Raw genomic sequence first — 23815 nt, 5'->3', positions numbered from 1 at the left:
GATATAAATGTAATGAAAGCAAATCCTGTTCCTGGAGAGACTTTTCAGTTTGCATTTTGATATCCTAGGGCAATGGCATGTTGCTCTCTGACAGACAACCATTTGATTTGGAAATATGTGAATAATTGGGAAGTGAAACCTCTTTGAATTTGTTCCTTTCCCCTCTAGCGTTTGAAGGACTAATTATAGGAAGAGATGCAGAATGCCCTGTGCGGGCATGGATGCAGCCAAGTTCCTACTTTGCTGGTTGCATGAGTCACTGTGCTGCATCCTGTGCTCTTTGATATGTGTCCTTGCCTCGAAAATTATATATTTATTTTATAGCTGGAGAGGGAAGTGTGTTCTGCTCCGTGTGAGTGAGCTCTTGCTGAAGCCACCTGTGCCAAAAGGATGCTCAGCACAGGTGGAGGCTGGGAATGAGCTGGGAGGTGAGGGTGGTTGGGTAGGAGTAAACACCATGTGAAAAGTGAGCTCCTGAAAGCTTCAGCATCTTGGCAAGGCTTGTGCTGCTGGCTCGACTGGGAGGCAGCGCCCTATTTTAAGATGATTTTAAAATGGGTCTGAGGATCCTCCTGTCTGCAGCTCTCTGCTTAGCAGCAGCCAGATGCTGACCCTGTTCCGGGCAGGAGGGACCATCTCCCCACTGCCAGGCCCCTGGATGGCACAAGCAAAATCGATGTGACTCTCAGAGGAGGAGAGAGGATTAATCAGCCACATGGCTGGTCTGAGGCACTTGGTCTCATTTATCATCTCTGCCTGTGCTCAGCTCAGGATGGTGGGTGTGCCAGGGGAGTTAGGGCCAGCGTTGGGGCGGGAGACACCGAAAGCATGAATAAAAATACTGCTCAGTCTGGAAAAAAAGCAGGATTTTGCTCTGTGGAAGAGCTCACAGATCCTAAATAATAATGCTGTATAAATGTATGAATGTCTTAAAAATATATGAAGTCCTCTCCCACTGAAGGTGACATGCATGATGGGAGCAAAACTGCTGCTGGGTTGTGCTGTGTGGGGGAAGAGAGGGAAGCACTCACAGCAAGGTGATGGATAAAAATCTCCCAGCCTGTGTGTGAGATCTGTACTTCCCAAGCTGTGCTCAGCGGACCTGTTACAGTGCCTTATAGTTAAGCTTTTGTTGTTTAGGTAACACAGAAAGTTTGGGATCCTCCGACATGGATGAGTCAAATATTCCTGGTGGCTCGTTCCTGACTCGATGGATAACCTTGAGCTTGGAGCTGTGCCTCCTCCTCCGGCTCTCCCCACCTGTGCTAACTGGGATGGTGACATTTGCTGCTGTTTGTAGAGCAGTGCTGGCATGGAGACCTGCAGAGTGAAACGGGGTAGGATGCAGGATGCTCTGCTCCCTGTTCTGGCCGAGAGCCGATGCGTGAGGTTGCTCAAAATGCAGCACATCCTTTGTCTCACCATCTTTAGGCAATATGGTGTTTGGGAAGAATCTTAACAGAGCGAGGACCAGATGTATGTTAAGCCCTTGGGGCCATATTGAAATGCAAATGGAAATGAAATAGTGCATTACTTCCAAGAGTAGTCTAAAGATGAAAACACCGTGTTGGGAGACTGTGCATCGAAAGCGGATAGCTGGGTGTGAGCCCTGACAATGCTTTATCCTGTTGGGAAACCTGCATGCAATGCAGTGTTGTATTTGGGGTTTTGAGGTCATTGTTACACAGATTATTTAAGCCTGGATGCATTTTTAGCTGGACTTTGTCTAAAGGATAAACACAGGCAGGGCTGTTTTCCAGTCATCAGCTAAATGGCCAGATCAAGGGCTTGAGTCAGCGATTCTTGCAAAACATGACTGACTGTCTTCAAAAATATTTCCTAACACTTTTTGCTTTTGAAAATGTAATCATGCATAAAGTGATGTGCGTTAGTTTTGCTTTGCAAATGATTCTGGTGCCTGGATTCTGTGTGTGTCTGTGTGTGTGTGTGTTGGCTCTGCTTCTCACTTGCTTGTATGGTGCTCTGCTTCCTACGTTCATCCATGTGTGCCTGAAACAGCAGCCCAAAGATGAGACTCGTCCTCTTCCAGGAATAAAAGAGCTTCATTATCTCCTTCTGAAAAACCAGGATTTGTATTTTTGCTGCATTAGGAACGTGTGGCTTGTATAAGCAAAACTAACCTATATATCCTACTGAAAAAACTTTTGCAAATGAAGGGCTCCAGCTCTTGCTGCAAGGCTTGAAGGTCTGCCTTGGATTTTGATTCAATCTGTAGAGCTACTTTTCAGTAGAAATACCAATATCCTTTATATTTCATGGTGAGACAGCTAATCCCCATTAGTTGTCCCATCTAGAAATGGGACCTTGTATGACAAGGAAGACAAAATGTTCATTTCTCACTATGCTCAGATGAAAGGGGGTTGTGAGATGCCAGCTTGGACCAAGCACTATGGTGACTTCTCCTTTCCACTTAGATTTTTCAAAACTACGTAGTGACTTGTGGTTACTTAACTTGAGACATTTTAAACATTTTTTTGTTCTCTCAAGAATAAGGTACCTTTTCAAGATAGCTTAGGCTGCCTATCCTGCAAGAAAATATTTGCTCCCTTTGAAACTCTTGGCCCTTTCAGAATACAGCCAGGCAGGCACGTGGCTTTCTCTGCTTCAGTGTAAAGGTCACTTATGATGTGTTGTTAATGAATAATTACTACTGCATGCTTCCCTCTTTAAATGGCAGGGGCATCCTTGCTACATAAAACATTAGGAACTTGTTAAGATGGAAAATACCAGTGAAGAGATGAAAAGCCTGTGCAAAATCTCTGTCTGTTGGGAAATGGTTGCAAGGGAAGCAGGCATGGATTCTGGCAGGGAGGAGGCTTTGTGTTCTCTCAGCAGCTGTTGGCTCCAAATGGCACTTCTGGGCTTGGGGCAGTTGTTCAGAGGGATTGGGTTCCTCAAATCCCAACATGAAAAGAAATGCAGACTGGATGGGTAGACATGGAAATCAAGAGCAAAGTTGCAGTCAATAACACACTGCATTTGGTAGCTGCTTGGGTCTTGCAACCTTTGACTTATTTTTAAATGATGTTTTTAGGTTGAAGACATTTGGTATAGGAACTGGACAGTGGCCAGACTAGGCCAGAACAAAAGCCCACCCAGCCTGGTGGTCTGACCCCATCTTTTGCTGAAAGATGCCTGGGGAGGAACAGCAGAACAAGCAAATACACATGGTTCTTCTTGAAACGTTCTGGGGAATCTTCTGACAAGAGGCTTCCCACATCTCCTGCCCTTGGGGTGAGGAACTGCCTTCTCCAGGTGTGCTTTAAGCCTGGATCCCACTGGCTGTGGTTGGTTCACCCTTCATCACTTGTTATTTACCACTTGTTTCACTCTTCAGCAGTTGCCTCACTCTTGCAAAGCAGGGACCATTGAAGAGATGGAGGAGGTTGATCAGCAGATTTATTCTCCAGTTTTAATAAAATATGAGGAATAGTCCATCTCTTAGTGCTCACCAGAGCTCCCAGGATATAGCCAGAACAGAAGGTTATGTTTTCCTGGGCTTATTGTGTTAAAGACAGTGAATCCTGTACTAAAGTAATTATATTGAAATGCTTGAACTGTGACAGGATGCCCATGGAAAATGTGTACAAGCAGCATGGGCTGACATTTTCCTATGATCTTATCTTTGTTCCCAAAGAAAGATATAAAGGTGGAGGGATTCCTATCTGTGCTGCTGCCTTGCCTGGGGCAGGTGTGATCACCTGCTTGTTGGTGTGGAAGCAGATGGTCCTGCACCCTCCAAAAAGTTATCAAAAGTTTTGTTTGCTCTTCTCAGATGGCTGCAATGTCTTACCAAAGTTCAGGGAAATTGGCTGAAGAGCACTGAGATCCATGTGTTCAAACCTAGTGGGGAGATTAGTGGTTTTATTGCTCAACTGGCTGCTGTCACCCTGCAACTTTTCACATTGCCCTGGAACTTTTTATTTCCTTTAGTGAAAAATGGAATTTACTGGTGGCATGTCTTTCATTTCTGTTCCTGCTGATTAGCAGGAGTGAACAGTAATGTCACATAAAGTATGTTTTTATTAGAGAGGTGGGAGTAGTTTGCATGCCTGTGTCCCCAAGTAAATCTGGGCAGGGGAAGGCAGTGAGAAGTCGTGTTCAGGGTTGTAGTTTGCTCATCTCTCCCTAGCTGCCAGTTCTCTGTGTGTACATTCCTGCAGGCACCTCTCTCATCTTTCAACTCAGGCACATGGGCCAAAACAAGTGATTGTTCCAGCTTGCTGATGAAGCTTTTGAGGAGAAAGGAAAGCGTTTGACTGCAGCCTAAAATGATCATGTTACAGGTTATGGGGAGAGCATTTGAAAGATTTGGGCTGGAAGGGACTTTTAAAGATCCTTTCTTTCCAAACCCCCTGCCTTGGGCAGGGACACCTTCCATTGACCAGGTTGTCCCACACCCAATCCAAACTGCCTTTGAACACCTTCAGGATTGGGGCATCCACATTTTCTCTGGGCAACCTGTTTCAGTGCCTCACCACCCACACAAGAAAGAATTTTGTCCTAATCTGAACTTACCCTCTTTCAGTTTAAAACCATTTTTTCTTGTCCTATCACTACAGGCCTTGGTAAGAAGACTTCTTCCACCTTTCTTGTAAACGTCCTTTGTACATTGGTAGGCTGCAGTAAGATCTTGCTGGAGCCTTCTCTTGTCTTGGATTCTTATTGCATTTCCAGCCATAAATCCCTCTAAATACTTGTGGTGTCTCTGAAATCTCTTTATTCTCAATACATTGGTATCTAAATACATGGGAGCAGCATCAGAGATGGTGCTAGTGGAGATTCCCCACCTATGTCCAAGGTTAGGAAATTGGGAGTACTGTGCTGAATCTTATAATATTACTTTATGCTCTTTTATGTAATATTGGAGCCTGGTCACCATGGGAACTGGCATCTAAGTGGAGAGTCGAACTGGAAGGGAATGCACCCAGTTTCTGGGGTGGAAAACTTGGACTTCCAGAAAGCTTGGATGCAAATGGAGGTTAAGTTCTTCTTTCATTCCATGTGTGCACTGTGGTCCAAAATGTTTTAGTCTTCCTGTGGTGTGAGAAAACCAGGAAGGAAAAGATCTGTCCCAGAGCACAGAGTTATTTTATTGCTTCCCACCTGTGAAACAGGCAGGATTTCAACTTTCTGGGACAATCTGCTCAAAACCATTTTTATTCCAAAGTGGGATTGGGATGCTGGTGAATGCATGTAATCAAAATGAAAGCTAATAGGTGACTTGCTTTCCCCCCATACCCCTTTACATAAAATCTCTTCAGCATCTCTTTTATAACTTGTCTTTGGAGAATCACTGCAGTTCTCCAGCCGTTTCTTCCGTGCCTTTCATTATTGTAACAGAAACAATCACTGGAAATTGCATGATGGTATTGGGTTGTGCTGCATTCCTTCCTCAGGTCATTTGACAGCAGCTTTTTTCAATAGACCCAAAGGAGAAAGGTACATTTCTGTAAACATGAGACAAGTCCTAGATGTGCTGTAGCCACTTGGGAGAAAATTCCATTGTAAAAGAGGCTCTTAAAATTGCTCATGTGGGATTTGCCATTAAGAGCATAAAGACTGGAGAAATGGACTTTTGATTCAGCTGGCAACTTGCTTCTCATCCTTGAAGAATTTTAGGAATGTCTTTACTTCCGTTTGGAGGGTTTAAGGCTAGTTTGTGATTGCAGGGGCTAGAGAGTTGCTTTTTTCCTGCCTCTCTTCTCTTTCAGGCTAGGTTCTGCTGGCTTGTTAACTCTTGAAATACCAGTGTACACAGGAAAGAGCTTTTTAAAAATCAGTGGTTTCTTCTGCAAACCTCGAATCTCCTCAAGGTCTAGAGTGCAAAGGAAAAGATGTCCCTTGCACCAAGGAGTTATCAAGTATTTTCACATGTACTGCTGTGGGCTGGATGGAGGAATCTCTTCCTGGGATGTGGTAATGGATGCTTGTCCTTCATCAGTGTAACACTGCCTATAAATTCTGCTCGTGCTTTTTTGTGCACTGCAGTTCCATCTTGTCCTTATCTTTGAGCTGAAATGTACCCAGGTGTCAGACCACTGGTGATTGCTCAATGTTGGGGGAATGTGGGTTGGACTGGCAGCTAAAATGTGCATGTTTTATTCTGTAGAATATGGAGAGATATGGGGATTTTGTCATAGTGCATTTTGTATAATACACGAGTGGTCTTTGCCTAGAAGGCTTGATTCCCCATCAGCACAGTGAACCTTCAAGCTGTGCTGCAGCTCAGGGCTCTGTGCAGAGCTGGACAAGCATCCCCTGTGTAGTCCTGCACCATTTCTTGTCACTGAAGCACTTGGTTCCTCTGAAGCAGAAGTTTGGTGTTCTCAGGTGAATAAAGAAGAGACCTCAGTTCACATCAGCCAACAACCATCCTTTATCATCCTGGATGGATGGAACTGAGGCTTGACCTTAGACATCTATAAGACTTTGTCACTTGCCTCCCCTTCAGCTGGCTGGCAAGGAGAAACTGTTGTAGCAGAAAGGTAATCTTAGAAACCTGATTTCTAGGTAGAGTGAATCTTCTACCGAGAGCATTTTCAAATTAATTCTTCCCTGAGTTCCCCACTTGCTCATGTAATCTGCTGATTAAGTGAGTCATCTCTATGGTGTGTTTGAATTCTGGTCAATGATGGAGTTTAAAACAGTGATTTTTGAACCGGTTCCATGGTTTAGAGTGGTTGTGGTTTTTTACTGCCTTTCTTCCTCCATCCTGCTGAGAAAACTGCTCAACCCCAAGCTTTGATTATTCAAGTAGAAGAGGGTGACAGGAACACAAACAAGCATCATTTAATTCTTGGGGACACGTTTTCCTGATGCTTGACCTTTTGGACTTCCCACATCTTCTTGTCCATTTACATGCATTACAGTTTTTCCAATTACCAGTGAATTAAATTTGGAATTGTGGTATTTGGAAATGTCAAGCAGAATCAATAGAAAAGCACTTGGGGCCCAGTCTTAGTAGACTCAGCACATTTTAAAGCATATTTGAAATGTCCCTGCTGATAAATCTCGGAGGACCCTGTGCAGATTATGAATTGAGGTGCTGCTGTTCGGGTACCAAAGCTCTCTGTGGCTTGCCAGGTGTGCTCTGCTGTGTTGGACACACATCACTCCCTTTCTGGAGAAGAGCTTAAAAACTAGGAGCTCTGAAAAGCATTTCTGCTGGTGGCAGCATCACAGGATGGTGAGGACAGTGGGATGGAGCAGGCACATGTGAAAGAGCTGGGAAAGGCATCGCCACATGATTATTGCTGTTCCTTAAACCTCTGCACTCCTCAAGGAGATGCTCCCGTACCCTCATCCCTTTGCCTGGAAAGGGATTCATTTTCTAGGTTTGCTTTGAAAGCTTTTCAAAACTCTGCTGTATGTGGTGAAAATATTTACGAATGTACGTGATTTCACTTCCTCCTCCCATGCTCTCTGCAGACCCCATGCTGGCTCCCGAGGAGAATGGGAGAGAACAAATGATTGTGTTCTAAATGTCATTCCAGAACTTGCTGCATATTTTGCTCGGTGATTTGTGGCATCTGGTCAAAATCTGCCCTCTATTTGATTTTCAGGAGCGTAGCTGGAAATACCTTAATCTTGCAATTAAAGCCTAATATTTTCTGTTGGAGAGGCTGCAAAGTTTGGCTGCTGAGACAACCTTCTTGGTAGGTTGTGTGCAGAGTGCTCAGCCCACAAGGGGCCATTTTTCATGCCAAAGAGTAGTCACTGCTGTTACAAGCCTAACAAACAGGTCTGATCAATGCTTTTATAAATGCACACCTTGAATTCAAGAAAAAGAAATCTTAATAACTATATGCCTGTTTGAAAACTCGTGGTCTGGGGGAGAAAACACAACTTCTCCTTTATGGAACTCCTCTAAGGGGTAAAGCATTTTCCTGGTGCAAAGGAAGCCTGGAGGTGTCTGCTGGTGAACCAGGGGATGGAGGAGCATCGTTTCAGAGATGCTGCCTGAGGTGGCATCCTGGGGATGGTCAGACATGGATGGGCAGCAGCTCATCAGCTCTGGGAGTTTGGATGGATGATCTGCAGCTCCTCACACTCTCCTCCACCCAATGCTGTGAGCAGGCAGGCAGCAGCAGTGTCCTTTTGGATCTGTGACTTCGTGTTTGTTGGGGCTGCCTTGATTTTTTCATTCTCTTGCGTGTAGCCGAGGAGGAGTGTGTATCTATGCAAAAACAAACAAACAAACAAACAAAAAAAACCCACACAAAAAACCCCCCAAAAAACCCAACAACAACGAAAAAACCCCCCACACACAAAAAAACCCAAACCAACTCCAAAAAACCCTAAAGATATTAGGCCTTTTTTGTGTGTTATTGCTAATCCGGTTTGAGCTCTGCTGTCCAAATTGCCTCGTTTGTGACCCAAAGTGCATTTAAACATGAACTGCAGAAGCACCACGGCATTAAATGCTTTTGATTGATCTCCCTGATGGTTTTATTAAAGAACTAAAACCTTTTTGGGGGAGACAGATACAGTTAGTGATGTGAAGGGAGAAATATAATTACATTTTTGGCTTTATCCTTAACTGAAATGATACAAAATAGGATTTTTCTAATGGATAACTAAAATGATCTCTTCTTTAAATAAAATATAGAAATGACCATCTGAGTTCAAGTCAAAAATGCTCTGCTTCCAAAAATTGATTAACTGCTGGCAATGTTTCTGTCCTGCTGCACACCAGGCCAGCCGGTGACCTGGCCAAACCTCCTTGGATCACTCTGCCTGGCCAGAGGAATGATTTACTAAACTTTTTCCTGAGTGATCCTCCCCTTTGGGCCAAGAGATTAATCTCATCAGCTCTGTGTGCATGGAGGTGTGTGTGTGTACACTCAGTATTTCACTCAGCTGAGTGTTGCTGTCATCTCACTCAGCTCTGCAGGAATCTGCAGGTTTTGTGGACTTGTGAGGAGCTGGGGTGCTGCATGTCCTTCTCCAGGTCCTTCTCCTACCCACCCTGTTTTACTTAAAATACCAGAGAAATTATTCAGAAGAATTTAACCTTTACTACATCCTTTCCCCAAGCTGGTAGTAATAACTCCTAAAACAAACTGCTTATATTTTTTGAAACAGGTTTTGCTGTCAATTTAGGGGAAAATTCTAATAAAGGTCTAATTCTTTTGAATAATTTCCTTGTTATCTTTTAATGACTTAAACCCAAGTTAAAAAAGAGATATATATGGGGGGGGGATTGCTACACAGATGTCCGTGGAAGCTGTGAAGTGTGAGTCATGGTGTGAATATAGAAGCCCTGAGTTGTCATCCCTGGTGAGCAGGGAGGATGTATTTGTTAATATTAAAGTTCCTTTTTTAATTTTAAAAGAAAATGACTTAAAGCCTCCTGTCCTTTTGAGAGTGGTTGTCAATGGCATCATTGCAGGTTACCATGGCAATATATGCTGAGATAATAGATTAACAGCCATTGATTGACTCAGAAACTTGGAGCTCTTTTACTGTGGGATAAGCCAAATCTATTGACAGAAAACAAAATTCCAAGCAATATCTTCTGTTGGTGTTACACCTTTGCTTTCTCAGTGCTACCTGTGCCCAAATTTATCTGATCTGCTGTAAGAACCAAAACATTTTGCAGCAGTCAGTGCTTCTGATTAGCCAGGGTTTAGTTCCCATCCCTGCATCCAGCTGGTTGGAAGAGGCATCTCTGGCCACCAAGGTCCCCAAAAGTGGGTGAAGTTTTGTCCTCAGAAAGAAGCTCTGCAGAGTCACAGTGGCTCATTTCTTCTCTGTTGTTTTAAGACTCTTGTGAAAGAGCAGGGGATAAAAGCAACAAGTCTTCAAATCCTCATGTACAGTTACGTGCTTAACCACAGATGTCATCACGAGTTTGATGCTTTGCCTAAAAAATGTATTTAGCCCCTATTATTTAAGTGCAGCAGGAATGAAATCACCCCACTTGGGGAATAAGTGCTGGAGCAACACTTAAAAACTGTGCATTCGTTTTGTAGAGATGCAGCTGGGTGGTCTCTCCAGAGCAACATTTTCCAAACATTCCCAGTTGCAAGCCTTCATCTGGCTTGATTTTAAATTTCCAGCAGCAACTATTTGAAATTCTTTAATTTGCAGTCCTGCACGTGATTTCTGGGCAGGTGTCTGGGAGAGGGAGGGCTGGGAGGCAGCAGCCCTCTTTCCCTGCCTTTCCCTCCCCACCAGTGCCTCCAGAGCACTCCACATGTGCTTAGACTGTGGTCCCCCACTGGAGGGTGTGCCAAAATGCAGCTGTGGGCTTGGAGGCAGCTGGTTTAGCATCCCCTGGGAAGGGGCTGAAGTGGCTCATCCCAGCAGCCCCTGATTTCCCAGCTCTGCTCACCCCTGCCACGGTTGGAGGGAGAGCTCTTGAAAGCAAACCCAAACCTCAAACAAAGGGCCCGACTTCCCACAATCACACGTGCAAGAATGCATCCGCAGTTGCTTAATTGCTTCGTGCAATTACCCTCCAAATTAGAGGGCAATTACCCCAATTCAGTGTACAATCTCCGCCGTTTTATATTATAAAATTACGTCTACAAATAGCTATATAGGGACATAACGAAGTGTTTGCAAATAACTTCAGTTGCATACACAGTTTCATATATAAAGCCCCATGGTTTTGACAGTCAGGCAAACAGACTGTCTGGTAAATCACTCAGTGTTTATGCAGACTATTTTGACACATCCCATCTTTTCGTATATACTTTCATTTTAGGTTTTCAAAAGGGGACAGGCAGAGATAAAGAGCTGAGATTTATAGCAGCCTCCAGCCTTGGGGAAGATATTCCCTATGTATCTAATTATGAGTGAGGAGCCCAGCCCTGCTAACACCTAGACCTGGAGCTGCTGCACTGGATCTTGGCTATAATTTAGAAGCTGTTGGATAATGATACAGCCTCAGTGATCTGTCAGCGCCTCCAAATTAGGAGAGCAGGCTTTAGTCTCAGATCAGCAGCAAGGTCCCATGTCTCAGCAGGCTGAAGTCCTTCAGTTCACGAGGATCTTTTTTTAATGAGCTCCCTCTGTGCCTTGCAACTCCTGAGTAGAGGCGAGAGGTCTCCCCATGTCGCATGGTGCTTTGACTGCTCTTCCCATCATTATGGGCCTCAGATGGGTGCTGGGGGTCTTGCTTGGCAAAAACCTAGTGATGCTTCAGTCATTTGGAGCAGAAAATTGACCCAGGGGAATCAGTGCAATGACAGTTCCTCAGGACCAAGGTCAAAAAGTTGATTTCCACCCCAAAAATGGGTGATGGTGGGTAGCCTCCCTCTGCCTCCGTGATGTATGGGAGTTATTTGGGATTGGTATTTTGTGTAAAGGTATTTCTGTGTGGCTTTTGTTCGAGGAAAAGCCACACTGCGTCATCCCCGAAGCGCTGGGTGGATGCAGTGGGATGCCAGAAACCCATCTGCTCCTGCAAAGCCTGATTCTTCCTTAGGCTTTGATTTCAAACAGGACTTCGGGCTTTATTCCTTCAATGACTGTTTGTGGATCATGGTATTAAAATGCTGATTGCTTTGGCCTGGCTGCTGACAGGAGGATGTTTTCCATGGAGAGAACTGGGGCTGCTAGTGGGCTACACTGCTGGGAATGCTGTGCTCCTGCCCCGTGTCCATTCTGCTGCTTTGCAACCTTTTTCCCCAAATTTTGCATTGTGGCTGGTGGGATAGGCTTAGGCAGGAGAGGAATGGGGGCCCAATGAATGAAACCAATCTTGAAACACTTGCTTAGCAAAGGTTTTGTATCTCATTGCACCCGAGTGCCGTTGATTTTCTGCCAGAAGCTAAGCAGTTCTCTGGGATGTTTATTTTCCATCCTGCATGAGCAGGATGTTACCAGGCAGTGCCACCAAATGAAGGAGCTCAGGAGCTTTCCTCTGTACCAAGGCTGCTGTGAGGGGGATGACAAGAACATTGTGAGGAGGGAGAGAGCAGGACTGTGGGGACACAGCCCCTTTAGCCTGGCTCAGGCTGTGCTTTGTGACTGTGCTGAAAGGCTTTTGTTTCAGGAACAGCTCTTTTGGCCAAAATTCATTCTGTCCCTTCTGCCAGATGCTCAGGTTTGGTACAACACTTCTCCTGAGCCAGGTTGCACTGCTGGGGGCACAGGGAAGCCCAGTCAAGTCGTTATTGTGCTGAGGCATTGGCTGTGTCTGGTGGAAGGAGATAAGCTCTTCCTGTGCATATTTTGGGGTGATACCCTCTGATTCTTCTTGCAACTTGAAATGAGATGCAGGACTTGGTTATCCACGCCTTTGTCACTTGGCAGAATCACAGAACAGTTTGGGCTGGCAGGGAGCTTTAAAGGCATCTACTCCAACTCCCCTGCAGTGAGTAGTGGGCATCTTCAACTACATCAAGTTGCTCAGAGCTCTGTCTAACCTGACCAGGAATGTTTCCAGGGATGAGGCATCTACCACCTCTCTGGGCAACCTGTTCCAGAGTTTTATCACCCTCATTGTGAAAAAAATTTCTTCCTCAGATCTAAACTGACTCTCTTTTAGTTTAAAACCATTACCCCACGTCCAGCTCAGTGTTTCTTACAGACCTACAGTAGCCTTGGGGGTATCCACTGCCCTAGGAGGGAAGAGGAGGCAGGAAACACTACATGGCTCCCTGTGGATGCAGGAGCAAAGCTCAGATTTCCTTCTCTTAGGCACCACCTTTCTCCCTCAAAGGGCCAAGGCTCTATTTCGACTCCCCCTCCCTCTGTTCCGCGAGGGTTTTACCGCAGCGAGCGCAGAGCAGGCAGTTAGCTGCAAACTTTGGTCTCTGCGTGATCCATTACAGAGCAAGGTGTGAGTGTTTCTTGATGAGCTAAAGCAGCAGGTAAATTAATACCCAGACCTGGAGCCATGCCCCTTCCTGCTGAGACCATCTTGGGTACAAACAGAAGGGTTTCTTGCAGTCGTGAGCACCCAGCGGGGTGAGGATCCTACCAAATGGCTTTTAAAGAGATCTGAAAGCAGGTAACAAACACGCAGGTTTTTAAAGTGTCTTCTTAATGCAAGCATCCTTAGGAGCTGTTATAAAGAAAGCATACATATATTTAGTCATCCAAAACTTTATTCATGCTTTTATTCAAATCATCTAAACTTTGACAGCGGGGGGAAAACTGGGAAAGGCCTTTTTTCCTGGCGCGGTTGCTGTTTGCAGAGTTGGGTTTGCGTGTTTGCAAGCAGCTCTTAGTCTTCAGCTGAAACTTGTTCCAGGAAAGACAACTGTCTTGGGGGAAGGGAGCCTGGGCTCAACACAGGATTTAGCAGCCTCGGTTTGCTGGTCCCAGAGCTGATACAGCTCCTGCTTCACATCTTTTTAACATTCCCTTTCCAAAGCACAGTGGAAATATCAAATCTCACCGCAGCTCTGTGCATTGCATTGGCTGTCATTGCAGGTGGAGAAAACAGGCTGTGCAGTATGGCTTGAGGTTGCAGATGATGGTGGCTGAGCTAGGATTTGATTTTGGAGCTGCTTTGCAGTGAAATGGTTCATTAAACCTTCCAGCTTTCTGGAAGATGGAGTTGGAGACAGAGAGGAAATTTCCATCTCCATCAAAAGCAATATTCAGTTTGGGGTGATGAAAATGTTATTACAAAGTGTATTTCCAGGAGTGGGGCAGAAGGTGATAAGTGAGGATTAGGTGTCAGGTACCAGCTGGAAGACATGTGAAGTTCAACAATGAGGGTGGTGAAACATTGGCACAGGCTGCCCAGAGAGGTGGTGGCTGCCCCATCTCTAGAGGTATTCAAGGTCAGGTTGGATGGGGCTTTGAACAACCTGTTCTAGTTGAAGATGTCCTTGCTCATTGCAGGGACATTGAACTAGATGACCTTTAAAGGTTCCTTCCAACCCAAACCATTCTGTGATTCTATGAAGTTAAAATATTTATTCTTTCCTTTATAAGTAAAAAGATATCACCCTCCACCCCCACACACAAGAGAAAGCTCTTTCGTTTTCCTGCTGATTTAACCAGTATTTAGCAAAAATGCTTAATCTGCCCTAAAAAGGCATGGTGTAAGTATCAAGAGAACAAATATCAAGGCTTTAACAAGGAGTGTCAATATTGACATTGTTCTGTGTTGAGGGATATTGGTAGGTTGTTTTCATTATTGTAAGCAACTTGTCAGAGGAAAACTCTGATGGAGCTTTGCAGGCGCTGATAAAACCTGCAGGTGCTATTGAAATTGAGCTCTTGCTCGTGTGTGCTTTGAATATAATTTCCAGTTTCAGAAGTCAGCTTTATGACATTCTCATACCCCTACTCCCTTGCAGTCTCTCCCATGATGCAGATCAAGCAGTTTTCTTAAAAAGGGTTATTGAAGGATTGAACACCTCTTCAGCCTGCAAAGGGATCTTCCTGTGATGAGTTTGCTCTGTACCATGAAAATTACCCATTGCTGAGTCCAGGTGTTGGGACTGGGAGCAGGTTGGGTACATCACCCCAGCTTATTCAGAATTGTGGTTTTCTAGCTAGAAACTTACTTCTAGGCTTCACAGAGGTCTGGCTATTCTGGGAGCACAGCACTTTCATTTTGCCATCCTGCGGGACCTATTTGTGTTTTCTCCCCAGTTGTCAACACATTTTATTGAGATACCTACATTTTCCGTGGTTGCAATCCATCAAAATAATGGCCAGGCCTGACCTTGCCTTAGGTTGGGTAATCCCAAAGAGAGATGGCTGCAGGGCATTTCAGGATTTACAGAATCATCAGCTTCATGGTACAGGGCTCATGGTACCTTTTGTGTTTGTCTTCTTACAAGATGTGTGTTTGTTTCATTCTTCAGTTTGTTTTAAACTAATCCTCAGAATGGCACAAAGCAGAGTATTTCCAGATGAAGAGAGGATTTCTAAGCGTTAGGACAAAAGAGGTCACCTGCAGATATCAGTGTTCCCTGATTTGACTCTGGTTTCAGTGGAGTATGTGCAATTGTATTTTCAGTTCTGCCATATGGTGGCATATGTGGGAATTGTTTCCCTGGGGGCAGTAGGAGCTCCACAATCCTTTAGCACAAAGTTCTAAAGGAGGGAAGACCCACAGGCTATGGAGACTCCTTTGTTTGTGGTGGCCAAGTGTCCCCAAGGGGTGGCCAGAGTTGTTTTGGGAACAGAATTGTTTGTTGCTGAAGGTCTTGCTTGGGTGGAGACGCACCATGAGCTGTGTCAAACACATCTAGAAACATGGCATTTATCAAAGGGAGACTTACCCAAATAAGCCTGAATAGGGATCTAAGTGAGGAAAGGGCACTGGTCTGGCCCTCCTCTACGGGGTGAATATTATCTGTTCTCAGTTACATCCTACCCAAGGAAGAAATTGTGTATTTTTTGGTGGTGTTTCCCAGAGTAGTGGTGAAGAGGGAGAGTAACTCCACTGCATGACATCCCAGCAAGCATGAAGCAGCACCGTGGGAGATTGTCTTTCCTGAACAGGGTTTCTGTGGTTAGGCATTACTGGGTATGCATAGCCTTGTGCATCCCCATTTTTAGGGTCCTGAGGTTGAAGCATTGTCCAGAGGAGATCTGGAAAGATCTCAGCTGGGCTTTTGACTTCACCATGAGCTCCTGTGAGAGCTCAGGCAACCCTTACCTCTCCATTCCCCACCTCACCCCAGAGGAGAAGAATAATCTCCACACTGTGCTGAAGCTCACGCTGCTGAGCTGCCCAGCTCACGAATGTATGCATCACCTAAAACAGAGCCATACATTTCCCAGGATCTATTTCTGCTTTTACTTAAATGTTCTTGGGGCTTGGCTTCTTTTTCAGGACCAGGCCATGGGGAGGCTGAGACAAGGGAGTGCATCTACTACAATGCCAACTGGGAGCTGGAGAAGACCAACCAGAGTGGCGTGGAGCGCTGCGAGGGGGAGAAGGACAAACGACTCCACTGCTATGCCTCCTGGAGAAACAACTCAGGCTCCATTGAGCTGGTGAAGAAAGGCTGCTGGTTAGATGACTTCAACTGCTATGACAGGTAACAGCCTAACTGGTTTATCTAAATACAGGTGTAATTGATCCTCTAAGGGTAAAGGCTCGTGATTTTTTGTGTAGAGGGAAAGAAGGCAAGTCCAACTTACCTGGCAAAATCCATCCCCTGTAATTCTGTTGTTAGTGCATATTTCTGAATTGTCACTTACCTACTTTGACTTTCTAAATAGAAGCTGCAAAAGGTACTTCTAGGGATTTTTTGTTGTGTTTTGTTTTGGTTTTTTTTTCCCTAGCAAAGCTTTGATAATTCTGGCATTCACTGTAAAACCTGTCCTGTACTATCAAATGAAGAGCTAGCAATATATGTTCTTCCAGGAGCATTTGGTGATAGAAGTGAAAACTTGTAATCATTTGGAGCTGTCTAGAAAAGCACAGATATCTGGGGGCAGTTAGGGGTTGAGATATTCTGGCATTTGTGATGTACCAAAAGTTTCAGTGTTCTTTGGCTGAGCAAAGACAGGCCAGGAGAAAGAGTGGGGCAGCAAAAGCAATGTGAGTTTGTGTGTCACTGCCTGTACAGAGCTGAAAAGGAGTGAGGTTTTGTAGTGTGAAGGCTCCAGCCTCATTAAATAGCTGGGAAAATTAACTAGTCTTTTTTCACTTCCCTTGATGCAGTTCTACAGAGGGGAAAAGAATTACAGCTAAAGAAAACAGCCCTGTGAAGTTTCACAGTTGAAAAGGACAATGTTCAGTGGCTCTAGGCTCAGGATTTGTGTTAAAAAAAAACCACAAAAAAAAACCAATGACCAATGAATCAAGCCAAGCCTAAGCCTTTCAATAATGATTAGCAACATAAAATTCAAGGATTTCCCTGGTTGTAACACCGATGTAGGTTGATCTCACCTTTGTGCAAATCTCAGTTGTACAACTTCATAGCTTCTCGTTCCGAAAGTTTTAGGAAGATCAGGTGCCCAGCTGTGGGGTTAAGCTGGGACTATTTGTCCCATGGCTGCAGAGTTTTCTCCCTTTGGTGCTGTACACTTCCCCTGCTTTTGTGCCTGTTGTCTTGGCTTATCTCGCCTGTGAGTTGTTCCACATCTTTGTTCTATTATTAGCTCCAGGGTTACTTTCCTACCACACCTATTCCCTTGCCAATGGAGTAGCCAAGCTCTATATATAGTTAAATTTTTATTCTTTCCCAATAAATCAATCCTCCTTGGCCCATTAGTCATCTTAATGCCGATTCTTCTGAGAACAGAAGGTCACTGTAGTTTCCTACTTCCAAGCAGAAGTGTTTACTGTAAACAGATTTCTCCTTTCAGTGCCTGCTCTCATATCCAGTGACACTTGTATTGTCACTGAGTGTCTCTGCAGGGATGTAGTGGTTCTTAAACTTTGTCATAATGTGTTGCTCTGTTACAGTGGTAAAAAAATGCCAGGGCTCCTCAGCAGCCTTTTGCAGCCCTAGAATTGAGCATCCAATATCCCATAGCCTGACTTTTCAAAGCCACAAGTTCCAGGGCAAAGCTAAAAAACCTTCTGAGAATTAAAAAACAGTACAAGTATCAAAAGCAACATTTGAAATAAAGGTTAACTTTAATTATATAAAGGAATAAAGCCTCTTTAAATGCAATCCTTTTCATTTTTTCTCTTCCCTCGAGTGCCCTTGGCAGACTTTCATACAGGCAGTGTTGCATCCCAAGGCGGCAAAAACGGCTAAAAAGATGATTTTTCGATCAGCGGTGCTGTGCTGATGCCCTTTGTGTCTCTGGCACCTGTGCATGCCGAGTTTCTGGGAGCAGCCTTGGCAGATGCACCTGTATTCTGTCTCCCTGGATGCAGGGCATGGTCCTGTTCTGCTGGCTGCTGCTGCTCTCAGAGCACAGGCAGCTCGTGCTGGGATGTGCCGAGCGCTGCCTCCTTTGTCACCAGGACGTGGAAAAATCTCGGAGCGCAAGGGTTGGGACATTGAGGGTGACAGCTCCTTGCTCTGTTCTTTATCTTGAGGAAACAAGAACGTGGCACATGTACTTTTAGGGTTATAGGGAAAAGGTAGTGTTTAAAAATCGACTTGTGTGCTCTCGTTTATTTACCCAGCCCTGGCGGAGAGGTCATGTTCACATTCCCCTGCAGAGCACGTGAACCTCTCCGAAACGTGCCCTCCCTGCCACAGAAAAATGTGTCATCCTCTCCCTCTGCCTCATTTGTAATATTTGCTAGGTGTAACATGTCATCCATACCTGGATGGCTTCACTCAGAGACAGGGATAATGAATTGCAGATGTGGAGCAGGCTGTTTTCTCTCATTAGCTTGATTTCTTAACCAACAGATTTAGCGAAGGATGTGTTTTCTATTGAAGGCTGCAACACGGATGCTGTTAAATCCAAAGGGCTTGTTATCTGATTTCACGAAAAAAGCATCTGGAAACATTGTTTAACTTGTTGAAACATCTTTGTTCATTTGAATAAGTCAAATGGCCACTTTTTTGCTTTGAAGTTGAAAAAAATGAGAGCCTGAAAAACAAACCAAGTGCTTCCCAGCTGAGACCTTGGAGGAGACAGTTTGGCTATAGCCAGTTTTTTCCCTCAAAGGGAATAAAGCACTGAAAACTACCCAGTGCTAGGATTGAAGAGACAGCCCTTTCCATTCTTCTCGTGGCAGTATGTCAGTGATACCACAGAAAGGGAGGCTTGGCATGGGTTCAGAAATGAGTAATAATGTCAAACGCATATGATTGTTTTGCTACTTCCTCCGAGTGGTTGAAGGAAGGAAGTTATGCATATAATTTAGCTGGGCTTCAGGAAATAGTTTGTTACAGTTCTCTGTGGAGAGCAGCTCTGCAAGCCTCATAACTAAAAGCAGAGTGTTGCATAGCAAAAGGTGGCAGGGAAGAGTAGCAGCATTTAAGAAACAGAAAGAAATGACAGCTAGAGTACTGCAGAAGTCACTGCACATCTCTTTTGGCATTGATCTGTGGGGAAAGGGAGGATGTGTGGAAGTGGAGTTGGTCTGATCCATGGAAGTCCCCTAAGGCCTTGCACAATGTGGAAGGAAATCTCAGTGCTGGGAAGGCTGTAGCACTACCTGAATAAGAGGCAAAAGCAGAAAATGAGAGCTGCAACCTGATTTTCTTAAAGGCTTTTGTGCAGAAATAAGCTTTTCATGGATGTGATGGTACTCGAAAACTCAAAAAACCAGAAACAAAATGAGAATCATAGAAGCCTAGAATGGTTAGGGCTGGAAGGGACTTTTAAAGATCATACAGTTTCAACCCCCTGCCCTGGGAAGGGACACCTTTCACAGGATGAAGGATGATCCAAGTCTCATCCAGGCTAAGCTTGGAACACTTCCAGGGATGGGGCATCCACAGCGTCTCTGGGCAACCTGTGCCAGAGCCTTGCCACCCTCACAACAGAGAATTTGTACCTAATATCGAATCTAAACCTGCTCTCTTTCAGTTTAAAGCTATTATCTTGAACTATCACTGCCTGTCCTCAGACCTGCAGCCTTCTCCTGCCTGGTGCCCTTCGAGTGTGCAGAGCTGGTGATGCTCAAGGCTGAGCAGTCTTAGCTCAGTCTTCATCATGTGTGCTTTATGGCACAATCTTTAATTGCATGATCAAATACTCCTCTGCCCTGGCAGTGTTCATATGGGCTGTGGGAAAGTCACTGTTCAGGCATCTCGCTGTCGTTTTTCTCCTTCTCATTCCGTTAGCAGCAGCGGCTGTTATTTATTACTCACCATCTAATGCCCTCAGTACATATGGAAGCGTTTGTTTCCTTTACAGTCTTTTCAAGGGTCTTTGCTATCCACTGGGGTATTTGAGTGCCAAGTTGTTTTCTGTAAGTGGAGACTGCTGATCTGTGCAGCGCAGCTGCAGGAGAGGTGTGTGGAGAAGACAGTTTGGGGCAGGCTGGCTCCCAAAGACAAGAGGCAGGAGTTGGCTGATGTTGTTTTTCTCTCCCCTTCATTCTGTGTTTGTCCCTCCCTGGCACAGGCAGGAGTGTGTGGCCACAGAAGAAAACCCTCAGGTGTTTTTCTGCTGCTGCGAGGGCAACTATTGCAATGAGAAATTTACCCATTTGCCTGAAGTCACCGGCCCAGAAGGTGAGTGACTGGGAGGATGGGGAGTTGGGGTCTCTTCCTCCAGACCCAGTGACTTTCATAGAATCATGGAATGTCCTGAGCTGGCAGGGACTCACAAGGATCATTGAGTCCAACTCCTGGCCCTGCACAGGAAATCCCCAAGATTCACACCCTGTGCCTGGGAGTGTTGTCCAAATGCTCCTTGAGCTCTGTCAGGTTGGTGCTGTGACCACTTCCCTGGGGAGCTGTTCCAGTGCCCAACCACCCTCTGGGTGAAGAACCTTTTCCTATTATTTATCCTAAACCTCCTCTGATTCAGCTTCATGCCAGCATTGGGTTGTTGGATGTTACAAAGTCAGAAATCCTTTTGCTACAGTTCTTTAAGAATAGTTTTTTACAGTTGTTTTACTCTGTGGGTAAAGCTGTACCAACACTTTGGATACAGTAAGGGTTAGGTTTTCTTTATGGTGGACAGTTCACAATGGGATATCACAAAACAAAATCCCACACAAGGGAGAGAGGGCAGAGTGGTTACAGCATGGATTGAGCCTCAAACTCTTAAAAGGTGTTTGACCCCTTTGTCATTAATTTTCATATGTCACACTTCTCCAGATACCTTGAGCATCTGGGATTTTTGCATTTGATTCTGTTTTGTTGGTCTGGGGATTGAAAGGGAGAGGATGTGTGCCAGCTTTTAGAGTCTGTGGATACACATCAAGGGAGAAAAGTAATAGCAGGACCTTCTTCAGAGGCTACCAGAAAAATTATGATTCTTGTAGCGGTATACTTTCTAAAGTATCATTCAATTAAAAACTATTAAAGCAGGTGAATCCTTTCCTTAGGTTGGTTTGTACTGCTTTGAACCACCTGCATTTACTGAGATGTTCCAATAGACCTTTATCAGATTTTCCTGGGCTTTCCTGATAGGTTTTTAATTGTTTACATGGGTTTTATTATCTCCTGTTATTAACGTACCCGTAGCAACCTAGTAGCAAATATTCTCTCTCTCACAGTTTTTTGTTTAATTTGGCAAGTCTTGCTATTTTTTCCTTCCCTGTCTCCAACATAGCAACATGGCTCCATTTAGTATTCCCATTGTTTGTGTCTCAACTGCACTGATGTAATTTGGAACAAGAACTACTGTGGGAATAGTGCATTTGATTGTGGCTCCGGCAGCATTTTACTAAAAACTGACAACTTGTCAATCACTGTGAAAGGTAAAGCAACGCTGCAAGGGATTTCATGCTCTCTTAATACATTTGGAAGGGTTAAGAGGAGGAAATATTCTGCTTTTATGTATCCCAGCAAGAAACACCTATCTTAAATAAAGGTCAGATGGAGGCTCAGCTTGCAGAGTGTGGTTTGGACCATTGCAACTCCATTACTTTCTGTTACTTCTGTGGAGAAGACAAAACCATGGAGCCTTATGAATAGTGTTGGGTGTGATGGGACATACCAGCCAGCACTGCCAGCTTTGGAGTGGAGGGACAGATGGGGTTTGCTTGCCTCTGGATGTGCAGCTGAGAGTGCTGCTGCATTCCTGAAGGTCCTTTTCCCTCTCTCACCCTGCTCTTTCCCCACAGTCATATACGAGCCGCCGCCGCCAACGCCCTCCCTGCTCAACATCCTGGTGTACTCCCTGCTGCCCATCGCCGTGCTGTCCATGGCCATCCTCCTGGCCTTCTGGATGTACAGGCACAGGAAACCTCCCTACGGCCACGTGGACATCATTGAGGTGAGGCACTCACAGAATCACAGGGTTGGAAGACACGTCCAAGATCACCTTGGAGGTGATCACTTTATTTATATAAAGTGATCACATCACTTTATTACTCTTATAGTCATTCCCCTTTGGGCCTTGCAAAAGGCATGGAGGCTGCTCAGTTCACATCCACTTTTGCTTCACTCTTTTCAGGTGGCCTAACTTTTATTTTTTGAAGTTGGTGGCACAGTTGTCCTCTATGGTAGTGTCAGACTGATGGCTTTAGGCGAGGTTTTTCCCATGTCTGAGACACCTAATGGTTGGAATTAGACTGCCCTGCTTGGTGGCTACCATTCCTCCCAAACTCTCAGACCCATTGCCTGATTTCAGCCAACTTTTGTAGAGCATCAGAGATTCTGGGAGATGGTAAAGTTCCTGCCAGCTTTATGGGAGGAGGGAAGATGCTTTCTCTGATGAGGCTCAGTTTTTATGAGCCCTCAAAGAATGGATGCAGGAGGCTTTGGGGTAACCTAATTGCAGCCTTCCAGTACCTGAAGGGAGCCTACAGGAAAGATGGAGAGGGACTTTTTACAAGAGCCTGGACAGACAGGACAAGTGGGAATGGGTTTAAACTGAAAGAGAACAGGTTTAGATTAGATATTAGGAAAAAATTCCTCGCTGTGAGGGTGGTGAGACACTAGCACAGGTTGCTCAGGGAAGCTGTGACTGCTCCATCCCTGGAGGTGTTCAAGTCCAGGCTGGACAGGGCTCTGAGCATCTTGGGATAGTGGAAAGTGTCCCTGTCCCTTGTAGAGAGGTTGGAACTGGATGATCTTTAAGGTTTCCTTCCAATCCAAACCATTCTATGATACTGTGAACCTTTCCTATCTGAAAGCAGGTAGGACAGAGCTCCAGCCCCATGCATCCTGCAGGGTTAAGTTTTTCTCCTGGAGAAATGCAGAGTTTAAACAGACAGGATCTGTATGATGCTGACAGACCTGTTCACTGCCCTTTGCTGGGGTGATGTGGAACATGTTAATGAAGTGCAGAGCAGTGGGAGGTTTTAGGTGTAGTTGACTGTCAGGTCACAAAGATCAAAAGGTTCCTACTTTTGGCAGGAGGTAGCCTTGAGGACATCGATGCTTTACAACTCAAAATAACTTTTGCTTTGAAAACATAGGAGAATTTAGGTTTTGCTCAGCGCATGGCAGGCAGTAGTGTCACAAAGTAACACTTGGAGGTGTAGATTGTTATATGGGTTCTATACCAGTACCCTAGAGAGCAAGCAAGGTAGGGAATTTCACTCCGTTCTTGCTGCAAACAGTACATCTCAATAATTTGTGTGAAATAAAATGTCACTTCTTCTCGCTTCTTTCCCAAAGTGCAGTCTATCCATTTCTCCCCTCCCTTTATTTTACAGTCCAGCTTCAGCTGGTGACAGTGTTTTTCTGTTGTGCAGGACCCTGGCCCACCACCCCCTTCTCCCCTGGTTGGCCTAAAGCCTCTGCAGCTTTTGGAGATCAAGGCAAGGGGACGCTTCGGCTGTGTGTGGAAGGCTCAGCTGATGAACGACTACGTAGCAGTGAAAATCTTCCCTATTCAGGTGAGAGGGACACTGCATTAGGTTCTTCCTTGCCAGAGGCTTCCTCATCAGTGCTGAGATCCTCTAAGTGCCTATGGAGATTATGGTTTTTAAGACCATAACAAAGATGCATTTGGGCTCTTCTGCTGGGGGAAAAAGTTCAAGGACCCTTCCTTCCTACACTTCTCGCTGCGTTATCTCATTACCAAATGCTTCCTGTAGTAGCACTTGTTGCAAGAAGGGCAAAAACAAGCACATGCTGAAATCTACAGGGTATTTTAACTTCCCTGCAAATGCCTGTGTTGTTAAATCCAGCAAGGCAGGGTGCAGCTGCAGTGCCCAGGGTGTACACAAAGGGCCAGAGCCTCAGCTTTGTGTGTCCTGCCTGGGTGGATTGTAAATCTGGATCCAAACCGAGTGAGCAGTTTACAGCCTCCAAAGGCAGAGCCCTGGTGCTGTGAAAGCAAATTGCACTTCAGCCTTTCTGTCAGCTCCTGTCTC

General features: G+C 45.1%; 1 protein-coding gene across 3 annotated transcripts in view; it reads left to right on the top strand.

Annotated features, from left to right (window-relative positions):
* Positions 1-23815, top strand: part of ACVR2B (activin A receptor type 2B) — a 105181-nt gene that overhangs the window by 60246 nt on the left and 21120 nt on the right. For all 3 annotated transcript variants that reach the window (XM_085050206.1, XM_085050205.1, XM_085050207.1), the window contains 4 exons: positions 15782-15989; positions 19942-20051; positions 21614-21765; positions 23192-23335. In XM_085050206.1, the coding sequence (XP_084906332.1) occupies positions 15782-15989; positions 19942-20051; positions 21614-21765; positions 23192-23335 (614 nt within the window). The remainder of the gene's footprint in view (positions 1-15781; positions 15990-19941; positions 20052-21613; positions 21766-23191; positions 23336-23815) is intronic.

Source organism: Lichenostomus cassidix, chromosome 2 (assembly GCF_008360975.1).
Source record: "Lichenostomus cassidix isolate B80296 chromosome 2, HeHo_3.0, whole genome shotgun sequence".
In the NCBI taxonomy this organism is placed as follows: domain Eukaryota; kingdom Metazoa; phylum Chordata; class Aves; order Passeriformes; family Meliphagidae; genus Lichenostomus; species Lichenostomus cassidix.
Note: the sequence above shows the minus strand (reverse complement) of the source record. Positions and strands in the feature narration are given on the sequence as shown.